Source organism: Antrostomus carolinensis, unplaced genomic scaffold (genome assembly GCF_000700745.2).
Source record: "Antrostomus carolinensis isolate BGI_N321 unplaced genomic scaffold, ASM70074v2 scaffold309, whole genome shotgun sequence".
Taxonomy (NCBI): domain Eukaryota; kingdom Metazoa; phylum Chordata; class Aves; order Caprimulgiformes; family Caprimulgidae; genus Antrostomus; species Antrostomus carolinensis.
In genome coordinates this window covers 55,248-73,930 of record NW_010337616.1, presented here as the reverse complement: position 1 = coordinate 73,930, position 18,683 = coordinate 55,248, and the positions used below count along the sequence as shown (strand labels likewise).

The window sequence follows — 18,683 nt, the reverse complement described above, 5'->3', positions numbered from 1 at the left end:
GTGGATCTGTTCCATGATCTTCCCAGGCACACTGGTGAGACTGACAGGTCGGTACTTCCCAGGGTCCTCTGTTCTAGCCTTTTTAGAAATGGGTGCAATGTTTCCCTTTTTCCAGTACCCAGGGACCTCACCTGACTGCCATGACTTTTCAAATGGTGTGGAGAGTGCCTTGGCAACTACTTGGCAGTTCCCTCAGGACTCTGGGATGCATCTCTTCAGGTCCCATAGATTTATGTATGTTCAGGTTCCTCAGGTGGTCACAAACCTGATCTTCTCTTACAGTGGGTGGACTTTGCTTCCCCATTCCCTGCCTTGAGGTCCATCCACTTGAGTGATGAGAAAAGTGGTTGCCAGAGAAGACTGAGGCAAAAAAGTCATTGAGTACCTCGGGCCTCTCCTTTTCCATTGTTAGTTTGCCAGTCATGTTCATCGGGGCAGGTGCACTTTCTTTGACCTTCCTTTTTTGGCTGACATACCTTCTTATTATTCTGTGCATCCCTTGCCCAGTTCAGCTCTAGCTGTGCCTTGGCCTTCCTGACACCATCCCTGAAGAGTATGGGGCAGCATCCCTATACTCTTCCCAGGATTCCTGTCCCTGCTTCCACTGCCTGTGCATTTCCTTCTTGCCCTTTACTTTTACCAGCAGGTCTCAACTCAGCCATGCCAGTCTCTTGCCTGATTTCATGCACCTTGGGATCAAGAGCTCTTGCACTCTGTGGAAATTGTCCTTAAAGATCTGCCAGTTCTGATCTTCTCCTTTATCCTTGAGGGCAGTTTCCCAGGGTGTCCTGTTGACTAACTCCTTGGAACAGCTGAAAGTTTACTTTCCTAAAATTCAGGGTCCTGATTTTATTCTTTACCAGTCCCATGTCCCTCAGGACTGTGAACTCCATCAGTACAATATATTATAGAAGATAGTACAAAAACTCTGGTGGAAGTACTTAGCTTTTTATAATATTGTATTTCTTTAAATAATTTTTTCAGCAAATAGACTGAAGTTTGAAATTTTCCATACATAAATTTTTAGATTTCCTTTGTAACTGATCAATGTTGTTTGGAACAACTGTATCACACAAAGCTTTCATATCTATTTAGAAATATTGCTTCTCCAAAACTTTCTTTGTCAGTCATGCACAGCTCTTGCTGTTATGCATTAATGTAGAAACATAGGGAAAATCTATCATGGATTGACCTGAGAAAGAAACATGCAATATTGTCTGGTCTGGGTTAAGAATTTGGAGGAAGCTGCAGGTGTTGTAAGATGGCCGTAGTCAAATAAGTAGTATCTGAAAAAAGTTACTTTAATCCCTGCTGAAATGTTCTGGACCTGTTTTCCTTCTCTGCTTTTTCATTTTTTTAGTACCTATATGTTCATGTAAACTATGATTTGTTTAGTACATCTGTTTTGTATATTTATGAAAATTCCAGAATTAGAGTATGCTCCAAATAAACCTGTGAGTGAAGGCTAAACTCTACAGAAGAAATCTGAACTTCCAACTAAAATCTCCACACACTGTCTTCCTTCATATTCTTTTTTCTCTCTCACTTTCCATTATTCTGTGTTATTTTTATGTATAGATTATAATAGATATAGGCTGGTGGATGATTTCACTTCAGCATGCATTAAAGGAGTAAGATTTTCCCTCTTTGCCTTACTTCATGGGAGAGTAAAACCAGCAGAATGTACTTAGAGTGTCAGAATATAGATGTGCTGAATTAGGCAGAAGCCATACATTTTACAGATTTTTTATTTCAAAAAAACTCAAAGAAACACTAAAACCCATAAATGCATGTTAGTTATTCCAAATTACAGTTAATTTATAGTAAGATACTGTATCAGTTAAAAATTGGTCGACTTTAAAAGTGGAGGGTAAGTTTTGCATCATAGTTTTGTGCTCTTGCCTATAGATTCTGCTGATCATCTGTTTCTCTTAAGATTTAGAAGGTATTTAAGCTTAGATGGGTCTAGTGTTGCCTGTCTCCTGTGCATGCAGAAAACAAAGATCTTTTTGATTAAAAAACAGGGTTGGGAACTATAATGGAAGGTTTTAATATTGGAAAAAAATCTGTAAAGTAGCTAAGGCTAGAAGATGGAAGTGTCCATCTTCATAGCTAGTAAAGTTTAGCATGAGTTTGAAAGTAACTGTATACATTAGTTGTGGATGTTAAAATTTGACCATGGGTGATCAGATCATATAAATGTCTGACATGAAACTGGCTTGGAGAGCTCTTACTGAAGCATCTATTGCAGGTTTTTTAGCAATTTGTAGTAACCCTGGAACTAATAAGCTAATTTCCCCTGCTTTTGTAAGGACCCTCGTTTGTATTTTTCAGTTCCTTACAGCTCAGTCTTAATCCTTCTCTGTATGTCCTTACTAATTATCTTTATGCTCTTTGTAAATCTCTGCATCTCTGAATACCTTCACATGCCTCCTGTGACTAGGAGATCTGTCTCTTACTATACAGCATCTGTCTTTAAATTTATCTTTAAGCAGGAAGAAACACCCCCACTTTTTATCTGAACTGTGAGCACTGCTGCTGTGTGGAATGCTGCCTGTGCCTGCTCCTAGGTTTGACCTCTAATTGCATTTTCTCAAGTTAAAATGTAGCCAGAGCTTTGTGTACATTGAATTGAGCTGACCCTGAATTCTATATTAAGATTCCAGAGTTGCTCGAACTGGGCTGGGAAGAAACAGAAATCTGCATCAGTAATTTAACTTATATTTTAGAATAAATGGCTTTAACTATCTACATATAAAACCAAATAATACAGCAATTGTAGTTCATGTTTTTTGTTATTAACTTCTTGTATTATATACGATCTGCATATTTAGGCTATGCAAAAGATTATTACTGGTCACTGCAGAGTACTGCACATATTGGAGCACTGCACTGCTTCTGATATCTTGCAAGAAGATATTTTATCAAATTAACAATGAAATAGTTAGAATATGTTGATATCTGATATGCAGAATTTAATTGTGGTTTTAATAGTTATATCTCCTTAAGTCTGCTTTCTTTTTGCACTGCAGCATTGTAATATCTTTTGCAATCAAATAAGCATTTGTAACAAGTGGATCTTCAGAGTGATACCTTATGCATGTTTTTCTGTTAAGTCTGAATTTTTTCAGTATTATTCTAATAGGAGTAAAAAAAAAAAATGTGGTTGCCGTTACTTTTCTCATGAAAGTTGGACACAGTTGCAGTTGTGGCTGCAAATGATAAGAATTCATATCTGCCTACTTGGATGCATTGCACCCGACGCTGACATCAGGCTGTATTCCAGTGATTTAAATGGACTAAAAAAAGCAAAGCCTTTGTTTAAAACAGTTTCATAATTACATTTTACTGACCACAAATGGTTCATATTGACTAGGAGATATAAACTGCTGCTGGCCAACAGTTACAGTTCATTAGAAAATCAAAGGTAGCAGAAAGAATGCAAATGCAAAAAAAAATTAAGGGGAAAAATGCATGCCTCAGGAGGAAGAATAGCTGTGTAGACAGTGATGGTGATGAGTGGGACTAAGGTTAGAGGATTTTTCTGCGCGCAGGTGCCTTCACAGGCTATTGCCCCTGAGGTCTCTCAGCTGTGTTCATGGACTGCATGTGGCTTCCTGTGATTCTCTCCAAGTGACCTTGGGTAGCCTGGAACATTTTTAATAGTTAGAGTGTTTGGAGTTTTTTTAAAATTCGTTTAGTCAGAGCAAAAAGAGCACATCTTGCTGCAGCCTAAGGCAAATGAGGAGGGAGGCTTTGGGAAAACATGGACCTGAAGACTAACTAATTTAATGGGTCACTTACTGCATAATCCTGAGAGAGACTTGAAGTTGGATGTTTGAAGGATTAGTAACTCCTTTGCCAAAGCGGGAGTAGGGGGAAGGTGGGACTTCTAGACTCACATATATGGATCAGGTAGTGGTTACTCAGGAGGGCAGAAGTCCTTAGGAGGAAGATAACACTGCAGCTGTAATTGTGGAAATTGCGGGAGCTCATCACACAGGATGCTACCATCCTGTTTTGTGTCACCCTTGGTTACAGTGACCCTGCCTATTTTACTGAAACAGTAGATCTTTGCTAATGCAAGTTTGGACTGATCAGTCTTAAGAAGGATCATGTGAGTGGTTTGGTCAATAATATGAAAGAGATGATGAATTCTGACTGTTGGTGGCATGAGTGGTGACAAGCAATAGCAAAGTGGATGCACTTTATGGTTTTAATATCACTACATTAGATAAGGAATCTGCAGGGAAAAGAAGGCAGATGTCTTCTGAAAATGAAAGGATTAACTTATTTCCAAAGTGCATGTACTGGGAAACACTTGACCATCCAGAGCTAAAGTTCTGTTTATACTGAAATTCTGTCTGTGAGCAGACGAATATATTAGTGCATTATGGATTTTTCTGCTTCTTTCCAGTATCAGGAATGGAACAGGAAACCAGTTAACGTGTAAAGGATAGGGTTTCCAGGATAAGCTTTCTAAGGAATAATCATTAGGCACAAAAACATCAAAACCAAAATGCCCACCAAGAGCAAAATATGCAATTTGACTATTCCTTTGAAGTCTGCAGTTGTTTCCGTTGTGCATATGAACAACTACCCTTTGAAATCGCTGAGAGTTATATATGTATATTTGAGGACTGAATGTGGTCTGTAAAGCTAGATAGTTGCCAAGGGGAGAGATTTCACAACTTCAGGATTCAGGAAATATGATCAAAAGTGGTAGAAAGTTCAAGGATGATGATGTTGGAGAAAGGTTGGATCTTGCCAAGAGGAAATTGATGGTGCCCTTACTGAACTACCATGGTGTCTTGCAGGCATATTGCAGAGGTTCAAACATGGAAGCAATTAGAAGAGGGCATGTTTTGGCATGTAGCTGGGAAAAAAATAAGTCACAAAGTTAGAATAAAATAGTTGTTATTAAATTTAAAATATTGAGTTTAAATGTTCCTTCTAGTCACTCACTTGAATGTAACACTGATGTGACAAAAATTAAGAAGGAGGAGAATATTAGGCACACTGTAAACACTAGGGTTTTTTCTGTTGATTTGGAGAAAATAGGTTCAGTTTTAACCAGCTTAACATCCTTTTTCTTAGATTCAGCAGTGTTTTATTCAGCCATTGTTACCTTCACTCAGCAAAGATGTTAAAGAAATAAATAACAAGGAAAACATTACTCTGAAATACTCATTCAGCAAGTATGTTCTCTGCCATTTCACCACCTGGAAAACATAATCCATTGCTGAAAAACAGGTTTATGAAAACTGTTTAAAAACGGTGCTTGGATCTCTAAAGAGAAAGAAAATTATTTATGTAAACTTCCATTTCCCTTCCTTTCCTGTGTTTCTGTATTACCCTGTTACCTTATCAAATAATCCCTTGCCTCCCCACAAGCTTGAATGCATTTGGCAAAAGCTGAGGTAGCTGTTGGGAGAGGCTTGGAGGTTGCTGAATGTACCTATACAAGACGGATATATTTTCCACCTTGTCCATGCATGCTCAAAAAATTTACCTGTTTTATTTCATTGTCTTCTCTAGGAGAATGAAACAGCCTACAGGAGACAGCAAATCACAAAGTAATTAACCTTTATAACTGGTGTTATAAAGAATATTATTTTCTTTCCTCTTTTACTGATGTATTTGGTGTAGAGATTTGTCAAATGGAATTTCAGTTTTTGTGGTTTATGTGCTTGATGTGAGAGTTAGCTTAGAGACACATACTTCTTACTAAGGTGTGTGCTGCCCTTTTTCAAATGTCTGATGTGGTAAGTAATAACTAGAGAGTTTTGTTTCATTTTTATGCCTTTATGCCAGCAGATGTGTGCTTCTTTCTGCTTGTGAATTGAGCCAATATATTCTGGGTATAGCTTGGGCCCCAAGTGATTAAAAATGCAAGTCACTCCTGTCAAACAAAAGTGATGTGAAAAACAGATGTAAATCTGTCCAATTGCCGGAATCAAGTCATAGTTTGCACTGTGTAAAGCCAATGCATGTGCCTACACTTAATATTAAGAATAAAAAAAGACATCTGGGTCATAGCAGATGAAATAGAGAAGTTGTAGACACATGGGAGGAGTTGGGCTGCTGCTGAATGAGCAAGGATCATCTACAATATTCCTGAACACTGAGTGGTGGCCCTCCCACTCTTATTGTTAGAAGCAGACTTCTTAATTCCCTGTGTTGAGGTTTCTGCTGTTCCTGGGCTGGTTGGAGAGTTTCAACATGGGACAGGCAGTTTTCCCTGGCTGCAGATGGTGGTGTTGGAAGGTGCCCATCTGCGCCACCTTCCTGTGTGCAGGCTCAGATGGACTGTGCACAGCCCTCTTCTTCCTCCCCAGCCTTTCTCACAAAACCTTTTCCAGCTGTATCCTGATGTGCTAAACTGCTTAAATTAGCTCCAGATTGCTCTGTTTATTGTGTGCCAGAGAAGTGACAGAGGCAATTGCAGCAGTCCCCCCTCAAGTAAACACCAGGGAAGAAGGGGTACAGGTTATTAGGAAGGCAAATGTGAGTTCTGGGCACAGCCCTGAAGCTTTAATGCCTGTGTATTAGATCCTTTGTCTCTGCTGTTTGCATGTAATTCTAAGTTTTGGCAGCTTCATATCCCTGGAAGTGGGTTTGGGTTGGTTTGGGGTTTTAGGTTTTTGGTTTTTTTTTTTTTCTTTTTAAAGGGGGAAAAAAAGGTGTTAGGTCAAAATAGTAATTTCTTCCCTCCTTCTCTGAAAATTAAACTGGAGAAAAGTGAAATAATGATCCCCTAAGGCTGGCTTCCTTCCCTGCAGGCCATGCACACCTTAATGCTTCTGCTGCATCTGAAGTCAGGGACATATTTTCTTGTGCATCACTCTGCTGAGCAATAAATGTAAAACTAGTTTTCCACCAGCTCCTGTCCTCACAGTGGGAACTGGATCCTCTTTTCTTACCTTACAGCTGCAGCCTGAAGTACAAAACCAGCAGGCCTGAGGTCAGGTATTTTCCGTACATCTGGATGTATGGTTGCATTAGTTTTGGCTCATCGCTGCTTATACAGGGTGTCTGTACACAAAAGAACAGTGGCCCGACTTCCTGCTTTTTTTTCTTCCAAAAGCTGCTATAAATATGCCTCCTAATTACTTCCATAACATTGTTTGGATAACAGCACTAGGTTTCTTCTAAGAGAGTCAGGCTGCTTCCAGAAGCAGAGGAAGAAACCCAAATATATTAAAAATAAATTTCCAAATGCTTTTACTGAATAAAAACGCCTAGATGTTGCCAGCTACTGGACAGTCTCTGCACTTAGAAAATTTAATGTGTGAAACTTAGTGCTTCCTGGCATACTTGCAGTCATTTGTCAGTCCTATCCAGTCCTCATTTTATCGAGTGTAAGTCTACCACATGGACATGTCGTCTCTTTGGTAGGGAGAGAAAGGGGAATGGACTTGGAAGCTAAACATTCTTCTGAGTTACATTTACAACACTTACTTATTTTAAATAGAAAGAGAGAGCATATAGGAAGGACTCTGTTGTTCCTTTTAGCAAAGAGTTACCACCTTACTCCCACTCTCATCTTCACAAAGCAATTAATCTATTAATCAGAAGCAAGAAACTGGAACAAGTCCCAGGAATTATTAACCATATTTCACCTTCGAACATTTTGTGCACATATTTCATGCTAGATTACATACAGTTGATGGCTTTAGTATTTTGGCAGCCTTTAGTTTCAGGAGTAGCAGGAGTGTTAAACATTCCTTTTTCTCATTATTTTGAAGATGCTTTAATTTGATAATGTATTGAAATGCCCGAATCTGCATTATAAAATAAGTCAGAGTTGGGGTTTTTTCTGGTCCATACTCACTTTAAAAATACCATATAGCTTTAGACAAGCCTTTCAAACAGAGCTTAGGGTGATTTACATATCAGACTGATGTGTGCTAGATCAGCTTACTGCAGGGGCCCATGAGGAGAAATTACAGGGTATGAGAGTTTTCTCTTGCAGCTTCAGAGAAATCGATCAATTCAAAGAAGTAGGAGCTTAGGCACAGGTGGAAAACAGAAGAAAAAGCTGGTCCATGCTAATGTTGGATCTGAAAAATACTGTAGGTACAGTATTTGTATTTGGCAAGAATTTTCTAAGTGCTTTCAAGAAAAAAGGAGACCTAGGTGTTTGTAGCCAGGAGCTGGAAATGTTAGGCTAGATCTTTACTCTTAATGGTTGGTTAAAGTTACTAAGCGCCAGTACATGATAAATGATTAGTGAATTGAGTTGTGATATCTAATTGTATTTACATGATCCTGGATGCTTAAAGTTGTGTTCTTCTTACGTAGCCATTGCAGGTGTATTACTTCAAATGCTTTCTTTGTGCTGTGTTCTGAGTAGGGTTAAAAAGTGGTTACATAGTCAAAGACTTGTTGGCACACAACACTTCATCTCTCTCTCTCTCTCTCTCTCTCGCTTTCTCTCTCTCTCTCTCAACTGATTTCTAATTGAATGGTTCCTTTAAATGTTGGTTGGTTATTTTTTGCTCTGGGGATATATGAGTTATATACATACAGATCTATTAAACGTTTAGATAGCTATTTTTAAAAATGAACCCAGATATCTAAGATAAGTTATGTATTTAAATTTATTAACCTCAATATCATAAAATATTTTGCAAGGTGATATCACAAGGGGTTTTTTGTGATATCAAGCAGATTTGGTCTTTTGTTACTTATTGCCAAAATCTATTTATACAGAATTTTTGGTGCTGTGAGATGTAAAATGCAAAGGAATACAGATATAATACTAATACTATTGGACTGTTGTACTGAAAGAGGGTTTTTTTTAAATTTTCTGTTAAGACTGTTATTTTTCATATAGGAAATAATTAATTACTGCTGTATTTTTTGGGGTTGTAAATATTTTTTATATTCTCGGATCACTCTTTGTTCAACAAATGCCAAAAACAGTTGTTAAACTTACTGTGATAATTAGGATTACTGGGACACATACTTAGGATTACAGTTCTGCCATTGTAACTGAGGTTGTATAATACATATCACAAACTTAAACTCTGGGTTTGTCATCTTACGAGAATGGAAAGTTTAGAGTAAATAGAAGCTAAGGACAGTTTATGTAAACCTTGCTAATTTTTATGAGGTATTATCCCTGTCTAACACAATTTGGACACTAGATGTAGTTTGCAAGGGTGATTTTTTAAAATTTATTTAATTTTTTTTTAGACGGAGGCTTAGGGAGTAGCTCCTTATTTGAACTAAGAAAATACAAAGACTGAAAAGAAATACTGGAGTTAAAACTGCTTATTAACCGCACCAGTACAGTACTGTATGAGTCTGTGTAGAAATTACAGGAAACCCTCTCTGAGGAGCTTGTCTAGAACAGTTTGCCAGGCACGTCAGCAGGACTGTAGGGTGTAGCTCAATTGTGGTCATAAGAAAAATGCAGCAACCTGAGTGGTCACAAGGGAGACAAAAAAAGGATACTCTGTTTAAAAGAAAAGTTACTTTTCTATAGTATAATTGAAACAGGATCTAGTCAGTTAGAAGAAAATAGGTAGCTATACAACAAGACACACTGTTGCTTTTGAAAAAAAATGCAAAATAATTTTATGTATTATTTACCATTTTCAATTTACCCACTGAAGTCCTCCATAAGAGCTGGTGAAAAAGCAGTGCGGGTAATCTTTAAAGCAAAAACCAGTTTCTGGCCTATTTGGAGAGAACATAGTACCTCTATTCTAGAGCATTAATGTGAGGCAACATCATGAGCAGAAGCTGCTAAGGTAGTATGTGCAGGTAGCAGAAGTTGCAGAAAGTTAGTCACTTGGGCCACTTGTCCACATGGTGAAGAAAATTAGTGTGTTGGTCATACTGTACTTAAGTGCTCTTTGGAAACTCTTCTTACAGTGTTTTTCCAACAATTCAACAAATAAAACACAAAGGTCTCTTTATAGCTTTTTAAATAAGTTTTTCATTCCACTACGTAGGCAATAATGATTTTTGTGCTACAGGTGGGGGAGATTAAGCTTACTTTCTTAGAAAACTGGCCTTGTACAGTGTTACAGAACTTGTTTCCATTTATTTTCTTCTCCCAACCATAACTTTAGAGCCTGTTATTCAATTTAAACTGAATTTGTCAGAGGAGTGAGCTCTAACATGTGAATTTTTGACAAATCTGTTAATGCTATTAATATTACCCCTGAGTTCAGTAACCACTGTGGACTTGTCTGAGCAAGGAATGTGCACGGGCAAGACATATTTATGAGCCTGGGAAGGACATTTGTCAGGGTTCATTCTTAACACTTCTGCCTTTTTTGGTTTTCTGTTGTCTAATGAGGTCTAAATCCCAAATTAAGCTTTTTCTAGTTTGAGTATCTATTGCTGATGTGGGTTATCTTCATAGTAGGAAGCAGACTGTTGCTTCAGTTCCAGGATAATTCAATAAAAGAGTGAATCCATTTGAAGACTTGAATCTATACATGTTTCATTAGTTATTGCTCTCAGATTTGTTTTATTGCTGTTTTTTATTCTCCGACTGCTCTTCAAAGAGGTTTTAGTCATCAGACTGTTTACTAGTTACATACATCCCACATCACTGCGTATATATATACTGCCCTAGTCAAAATGTTTGGCAGCTGGCAACTCTTCAGAGAAGTGTTTGGGAGAAACAGCAGGGCCTCTCTGTTTAGTTTTGTTTATTGATTCCTTTGAGAACTCCTGCAAAACATCTTTTACAGTTTACAAATTACAGATTTAACAAATTAAACTCTTTCTCATGTATATGACAATGACTATTAATTACAAAAGCAGATGTTTGTGAGAAGAAAATATTTGTCTTTATTTTTAAAGGTTTATTCAAGATGCACAAGCTTTACTTTGCTTTTATTTTGCTTACGTTGAAAGGCTTTTATTAAATTAAATAAAATTTTTAAAAGCACCCTTCCTCTTCATTAACTTTAACAAAAAACCCACTGTAGTTTGAAAAACAGTCACCCTCTTTTTGAAAATAGGTTGTATTCTCTGATTTTCTGTGAGGACAATGTGTCCTATTTTCATCCAAAATCTTTTGGGAAGGAGGTACTGAGGACTTTTACTGTTTTAACTTGCTCCATTAAAGTATCTTAATATGAAGAGGATTGTATGGACTTTTAAGATGGATGAGAAAGTGATTATAAGTGAGAAAGATGTAAATAGGTCTATAAGAGCAAAATAATGTAGAAATAGTTCCATGAGAAATTATTTTTTTCTTGCAGGCATATTTGGGTAGTTGCTGGAGTTAGAAGAAGAACATTTTATTTTTTTCACGTATTTTGATCAAAACAGAAGACAGAAATTCTCACTTCAAAATTTTATTTTTGCTAAAGCAGTAAATGGTATTTACTGACAATCAACTTTGCCAGTACTTTAAAAAGCATTCAAGGGGTTAGGGTACTGTGCATGACTATATTGAAGACATAAGTTATTTCATCTGGAGAGCTTTATAGCAGTCTACTTTATCAGGATGCATGTTCCACAGATACTCTCCTATGGAGAAACTAACACAAAATGTGGTGGTGTTTTAAGTTTGAAAGCACTGCCTCGGTTTTGGGTGGGGTTTAGACCTACTAATTTTGTTAGTATCAGTTCCAATGTGTGGATACATTTAGATCCTATCAGATTCATGCTCCTTGGATACTGAAGGACAACACAAAATTAAAAGAGAATTATGCTACTCATGTGAGTCATGTAAATTGTCAAAGAATGATAATAATTAGAAATTAGCCTGGCTTTTGTACCTGGGGACATTTCTGACCAATTCCTGAGCCTCAGAATTACTTATTGCCCTAAAGAAGCTGTTATGTCTGTGACTATGTGGTTCTCTCAGATCTAACCATTGCAGGCTCCCTCCCCTATGCTTACAACTGCCAATGTGCTTTGTTTTCTCTTTAGGATTTTTGCTTTGTCTTCCATCGTAGGAATGACACCTCTTGCCAAATCAGTGCAGCATATTATTAGTGTTTGTAATACATTTACTACATTATACAGATTTCTGCATAGTCAGCAAGGCTGAAGGGTGCACAACATTGATCAAAACTACCTTTTGAAGTAGCCAGAATGCTTCTGTTCCTCTCTATTCTGTTGGTTTGTCATTTACCCTGCATATGTCTTTTGTACATTTTTTCACTGGTGGTGGTGATGCCTGCAATGAACTATGTTTCAGCCCATTCTTGTGTCAGTGAGAATGTGTCTCTCCGATGTTCTCTTTCATTGTCACAAATTTCAGCCTGTAGAAGAAAATTCCTGCAGAATGGAGAAAGCGTGTCTTGGTACCCCCTTCCTTAAATCAACACAGAATGGTGGGAGTGAAAAAAATACTGTGAGAAAACAGAGGTAGCTAAACACCTATTAAAGCAAGCCAAAGCAAGCAAACAACAAAGCTCTTTTAAAATGTACGATGTTTCTGTTTAAGAAAGCAAAGAGAACTGAATAAATTAACTAGGTAACGCTTATGCCAAGTGCCATAATTTCTAAGGATAGCCTTTTTCTCTTCCCTTTCATCCTGTCTTTATAGGGACAAGAGCTGGTTTGTCCTATGATTTTTCTAATGCACATAATATGTTGTGGGTACCACTGAAGTCTAAATTATATAGATGTAATTACAAAAATCATTCTTACAGATAGGAAAAATATGCTCACTACATTTTCCAGCCTATTTCACTATTATTTTTAATGAAAATCATATTTTATGTTTGTCTCCAGGAAAGAGATAATTGAAGTATCGTGCTTGGGGGATGCTTGTGTTTTCAGCTGGAGTAGTGAGACTGAATAATAAGAAATGTTATAAACCCGGGCCTCTAGTTGTAGGTTTCTTGATTACAGAAGCTTTGCTCTGGAGACTGTCTGCTGAGATTAGGATGAGTCATGGAGAGAAACAGTTGCAAAAATGGATGATAAATCATTCAGGAAATATTGTTTTGAAGTGGATTTAGAATTGGATATGAAGCCAATGTAGAACATGAAGCAACAATGATCTTGTTTGTCTCTTATCTAAGTGGATGCTAAGTGTGTGTTTTGAACTACTGGGCGTTTCCATACAGACTTTGGAGTTCTGTTTTTGAGATACTTTGATAAAATAGCATAAGGATTTAGTAAGGAATGGCTTATTTGGGAGAACATGAGAATGGCTGTACTTCCACAGACAAAGGATCCATCTAGTGAAGCATCCCCTCACTACAGCAATGGCTGGTAGTACGTGCCTTGGAAGGAGTATGGGAGGCATTGTTTGTGGCTTTCACCAAAAATTTTGTGAAAATTTTCAAATCTTCAGCAGTTTGTGGCTGAAGAAATTCCTGAGACCAAAGTGATGTCTTTTCATGTAAGAACTATCAATTATTTTTTAATCTTTAAGTTTTCCAGTAGCTTTCTGAACCAATGCAGGCTTTTAGCATCAACTGTATACATCCACAGCAGTCTCTTAGAGGAAGGGTATCTGGACACGCAGACAGCAGGTACCCATTTTGTCTTTTGCTGTCTAGACATACCCACATAGGTAAGACTGACTAGACCTCCAGTTACAGTCGTGTAGTGGTTGTTGATGCCTTTCTTTCTGCCATGTCTGTACCTCGTGCAGTCAGTGGCTTCTTGTTTATTCCCTCCCCCTACCTTTGTTATTTAGTGGTCAGCTTAATAGTTCATCAATACAGACTCCATTATGATCTTTCATTATTATGTAACTTGCTCCTCTTTAACAAAATTTTGATATTTGAAGTCCTAGATAATATTTCAGACCGTACAGAAGTTGATATTTATAACTTTGAAAAATGATATCACTTATATATAAACTGACAGTGACACATCAGCTCTGTTCTGCCTACCTAGAAAGGAAGCAAATTTCAGTAATCAAACCAGAAACCATCCCTTTCCCTCCTTCAGTGCTTTCTTGATAACTCAGTCAGGAAGTTAAGCAGAAAGGGTCTCTTGAACATGAATTCCTGAGGGAGAAGGAAATAGTAAAGTTCTAGCAATATGAAAATGAGACATCAAAATGATTGGGATGAAGCTTGTTTCCTATCTCGGGTTTTTTCATTTACATATCAGATAAGATAACAGAATAAGAATTTATTTTCCCCCTTTTTTTAAACTTAGTGTACTATGTCTGAATGCTGATATCACACATGAGTTTTTACAAGTTATATATTAGATAGACTCCTTGTCTCAGGGAATCTATTGTACAGTGAAACTGGCACCATGTGAATGTCTTCAACTCAATTACAGACAGTAAAAAAAAAGTAAGTATAATAAAGATTTTACTGTAACCCAGGAAATGCACACCTTTGTTCTTCAAAAAGGCAGTCTACTTCTGCAGACTTTGTTGCTACTTTGTTATTGCTGTTCAGGACTAAAAAACAATCTCATGTGCTAGTATTAAACTGATATGGACAGTAAGTAGCCTGTGAGACAAAGAAGATATTTAACATACTTAAGATTTGATCCCACTGTATATCCAAACTGTGCTTTAATACAGTGTAGATAAGATACCTTTTATTCTAAGGCCACCAAAGATTAAAAGCTGCTGAAAGCTCTGTCCTGTGAGTATCCTTGACAGGAATTCCTGTTTACACTAAGAGTAGAAGGAATTGTTGAAGCAGATTTTTATTTATTTATTTATTTATTTATTTATTTATTATTTTTGTAACTGGCAACTGCTGAAATTCTCAGATCTCATTGTTCATTGGTGTTGTGTGAGAATATTTGTAGCTGGTATTTGGTTCCCTGCATTTCATATTGAAGGTAATAAAGCTCTTTATTTATTTTTAACCCAAGAGTACTGGACACACAAACAGCCCTGCTGGAAGCTATTTGGGCCACAGAACACTTTACATTTTTGAAATCATGCTATTTTTTCCAAGTGCTTCATTTAGTTTAGGCTTCCACCTTTTAAAGTCTCCACAGAGGCATGCACTAGTTTATTCCTTAGTCGGACAAAAATGGTCTTATGTATGTAGTAAAGAGGTGTTCACAGTGAGTGTTTACATTGATCCCTAATTAGTGAAACAGACGGGAGTTAATTTTGTTGTGCTGTGGTTGCACTAAAGTTCTTCAGTAAGTTGTTGGACATGTACTTCTTGTTTCTTCCTTCAAATTCCTGTTTTTTAATCAGAAAATACAATATAAGCATGTCAGATTACACTGAATGTCAGTTCAGTGACTACTGTTTGAAATAATTTTCACCTCACTAAAATACAGAAAAATATGCTTAAAATAATTGCCATCAATGACTCTTCAAGATCATTACAATAGGTTTGAAGAAGAACAACTGCATAGCAGTACAAAAAGTAACTTCAAAGCATCATTCATTCTGTTAACTTCAGGAATCTCGATTTCATTCTAAGTTGGAAGCTTGGTCAGAGAGAGTTAAAACAGTTACATGAACTATCTCTAATTCATTTCTGAGTTACTGTAGTCAGGGTTCAGCATTTTCTGTAACCATCTTATACATTATTCTCACCAAACACAATAAATTCAGTACATTTCTGAATTACTTCAGCTATTTTAGCTAGTTTCAATGCACTTTGATAGGGCTTTCTGCTTCTGCCTGAGAAACTGCCTGTTTTGTGTTACATTACAAATCACTGTAGCTGCCTAAAAACCTAGAAAAAAAAATAGTTCTAAACTGAGAGTATGGATGTTGTCCTGACACCAGAATGACAGTTTTCCATTGTAAGTATACCATCCTGCCTTGGAAAACAGTGTATTCTGATTTCTACTGATGGCAATGACAGTAACTCTTCTTGTGGTCTGTAAAGTAGTCGGAACTAAATTTTTAAAGGCTTTGATTCTGGAAGCTTTTGTTGTCTAATGTTATTTAGAATCAACATCAGAGGTTGCTCTTAACAAAGTGTTTCTAAGTCATTGGCTTGTATTATGGTATCATTTCTGCCTAGCAATAACTTTTCATTGCAATAATTTGTAAGACTCTGGCAAGAATTAACGTATGTTTGTTACGTGTTCTGAATATGTGACGTGTTGTATAAACACTTAACAGCACTATGCAAGTACTTGCATGACACACCTATATTGTCAAAATACTTTTTCCAAATGGATTAATGAATGTTGTGGGGAGGATTTTTCCGTTTCTTTCTTACCAATAATTCCTTTTAATTACTTGTTTTCCAGATAATGGAGGACAGACTTTGGCAGGTGGGAATAACTGGCCGCTGAGAGGAAGAAAATGGACACTCTGGGAAGGAGGAGTGAGAGGAGTAGGCTTTGTTGCGAGTCCTTTACTGAAACAAAAGGGTGTAGAAAGTCATGAACTCATCCATATCTCTGACTGGCTGCCAACGCTGGTGCACCTTGCTGGAGGACATACCAATGGCACTAAGCCTTTGGATGGCTTTGATGTTTGGAAAACTATCAGGTAAATTGCATGTCAAATCACTGAGTCAGCGTTCTGGTATGAGAAGAATTTAATCAGCCCAGAGAACAGAGCTGGAACTCAGCAGGGGGGAGAAATATTGCATGTTCCTTTCCCTAAATAAAGGGAAGATATAAGTGCAGTTAACTTTGCTATCCACGAGAGAATTATACAGGTTGAAAATTAATCCTGGTCGCAGATGCAAAACCTCCATACAGCTTTAACTTGGTATGTGGAATTTGTCAGTGTGGACACGACAATGCACAAATATGGTATGCTTTTTCAAGGAGTGATTCAGAAGTACTTTAACTGATTTTGCACAGCATGGAGTACAAGTTCATAAATTTTATGGACCCAGCCCTGCTCTCTACAGAGCCCAGTTGGGTGTCTCTGCAGTATGCATCTGGAATTGGACATATGGGAAATCTGTGCAGACATTAAATTCACTGAGCATGGATTCCACTTTGGTGGTCTGTTGGCTCAGTACAGGACCTGTTAGGCTGGCTGCAAGTGTTAACTATTTGAATAGGTCCATTTTGTGCTGTCCAGTGTCTCAAAAAGCCTGTAAGGTTGAGTACAAAAGTAGACCTGACTTGGTTCCTGAGAAGTTGCAATGTTATGCCTGATTTAAGCAAGCTGGACCACTGAGGAGCACAGTGCAAACATGCTTAGATGGTTGTAAAAACGAGGCAGCTTAGCTCCAGTTGGGTTGACACTGAGACCAAGCTAGTGACTTTTACTGGGCTCTCTCTGACTCTGTGCACCTCTCATGCTGTCTGGACTAACTGGGATATCCCAGACTCCATTAGTTCAGATAATGGAGAGTCTTCTGTGCACTAAAAGAAAAATTAGTTAAATCACGTACATTTTTCCTCTGGAAAAGAATAAAAATATTATCACAAATGCTGGATACTGAACAGTCTGGGCACATCTTAATATGTGCTTTTTACTGCTGTGTTGCACTCAGCAGAGTAAGTAGAATAGAATGTAAAAGAATAAATGAAATCAGCATTAACTGATAAGGGTGACATTTTCACTGCAGCAAACTATCAAAAGAAACCCTGGTGTTGCCCCTTTGTGATATCTTCAATCAAGATTTATATTCAATCAGTCCTTCATCTTTAAAAGCTTTTCTTTTATTCTAATGTTCTTTTATTCTACTGAAATGGATTGCAAAGTCCTTAACACCTGAGTTTCTGCAGAACTTTAAACTTCTGTGACCAACCCCTATTTTTGCAAAAATTGCATGGTGACTTTGGTTTACATTCCTTTGTTTTTCCTCTTCTGTGTTGCATGTAATGTTTTCGTTGATGGGGCTAAATCCTGTTGGCTGTGTTCTTAGAAGTTATATATTAGTCTCTGAGTATAGTTTTACTTTGCATAAGAATCATTTAGGATGGAAAATTTAATGCTGCTAAAGCAGCATAAAAGGACTAGCAATTCTATTTCCTACATACCGTTCATCTGAGAATTAGCGATTTGTTTCTTTTGATAGTTTTTGTTCTTTTTTTATAGCAGTCAGACAGTATTATATTATGTGTGTTACAACCTTTTGTCCCCTGCTCAGGGTTCCCACTCCAGCTTCCAGGAGAAATGTAGTTATTTATGTAGCAGTTGCTGAATTTTTGCAGTTTTCTATATAGTGCATTATGATGAACATTGATTTTTGTCTGTCTTAGCTTACTAGACTGTGAATTACAGGAGTTATTTCCTAAACAAGTGTGAGTAAGAGTCTTTGGGTTAGGGACTGAGATGAGAAATTGAGAGTTAGAGCAGGCAGAGTTGAACCCATCTGCCTTTCCCTGGTTAGCCCTATATAGATCTTGAAGTAGAAAAACCCACCAAATCAACAAAGCCCAACCCCCAAAAAACCCCCAAACCCTCCATATCTTGAGTTCAGGATTGTTTTGTTTGTACCTTTAGTAAGATTACCTGTTTTGAGACTGATAAGCTTGATTTCTTTCTTACTGCTGCCTCTGTTTCTGAGGAGGTATGGGATAGTTTTCTGCACTAGCTGGAGTTTGCAGAGCGCTTATGGCCTTGTGCCCAGGTGTGCTGTGTGGCTCTCTTCCAAGTGGAAGAAGATAAGGATGTGTATAATTGAGGCCAAGGACCATTAAGTATGGGGAACTTATGGAGACTTCTGTCCAGCCAGAGATATTAAAATGTTTTACATGCTGATGTTACTGTGGGAAAACTTAGCATCAGCAAGATCCTGGGGTACTCCTTAACAACAGACGTTTCTTCCAGCTATCAGCAGAATTCCTGCCTAATTCAGTTCAGTTTTCAACCAGGTACTCTTTGTCAT

General features: G+C 37.5%; 1 protein-coding gene across 1 annotated transcript in view; it reads left to right on the top strand.

Annotated features, from left to right (window-relative positions):
* The window catches only part of ARSB (arylsulfatase B), a 66,294-nt gene that overhangs the window by 16,384 nt on the left and 31,227 nt on the right, over positions 1 to 18,683 (top strand). The window contains exon 5 of the mRNA XM_010175213.2: positions 16,135 to 16,378. Coding sequence (XP_010173515.2) covers positions 16,135 to 16,378 — 244 coding nt within the window. The remainder of the gene's footprint in view (positions 1 to 16,134; positions 16,379 to 18,683) is intronic.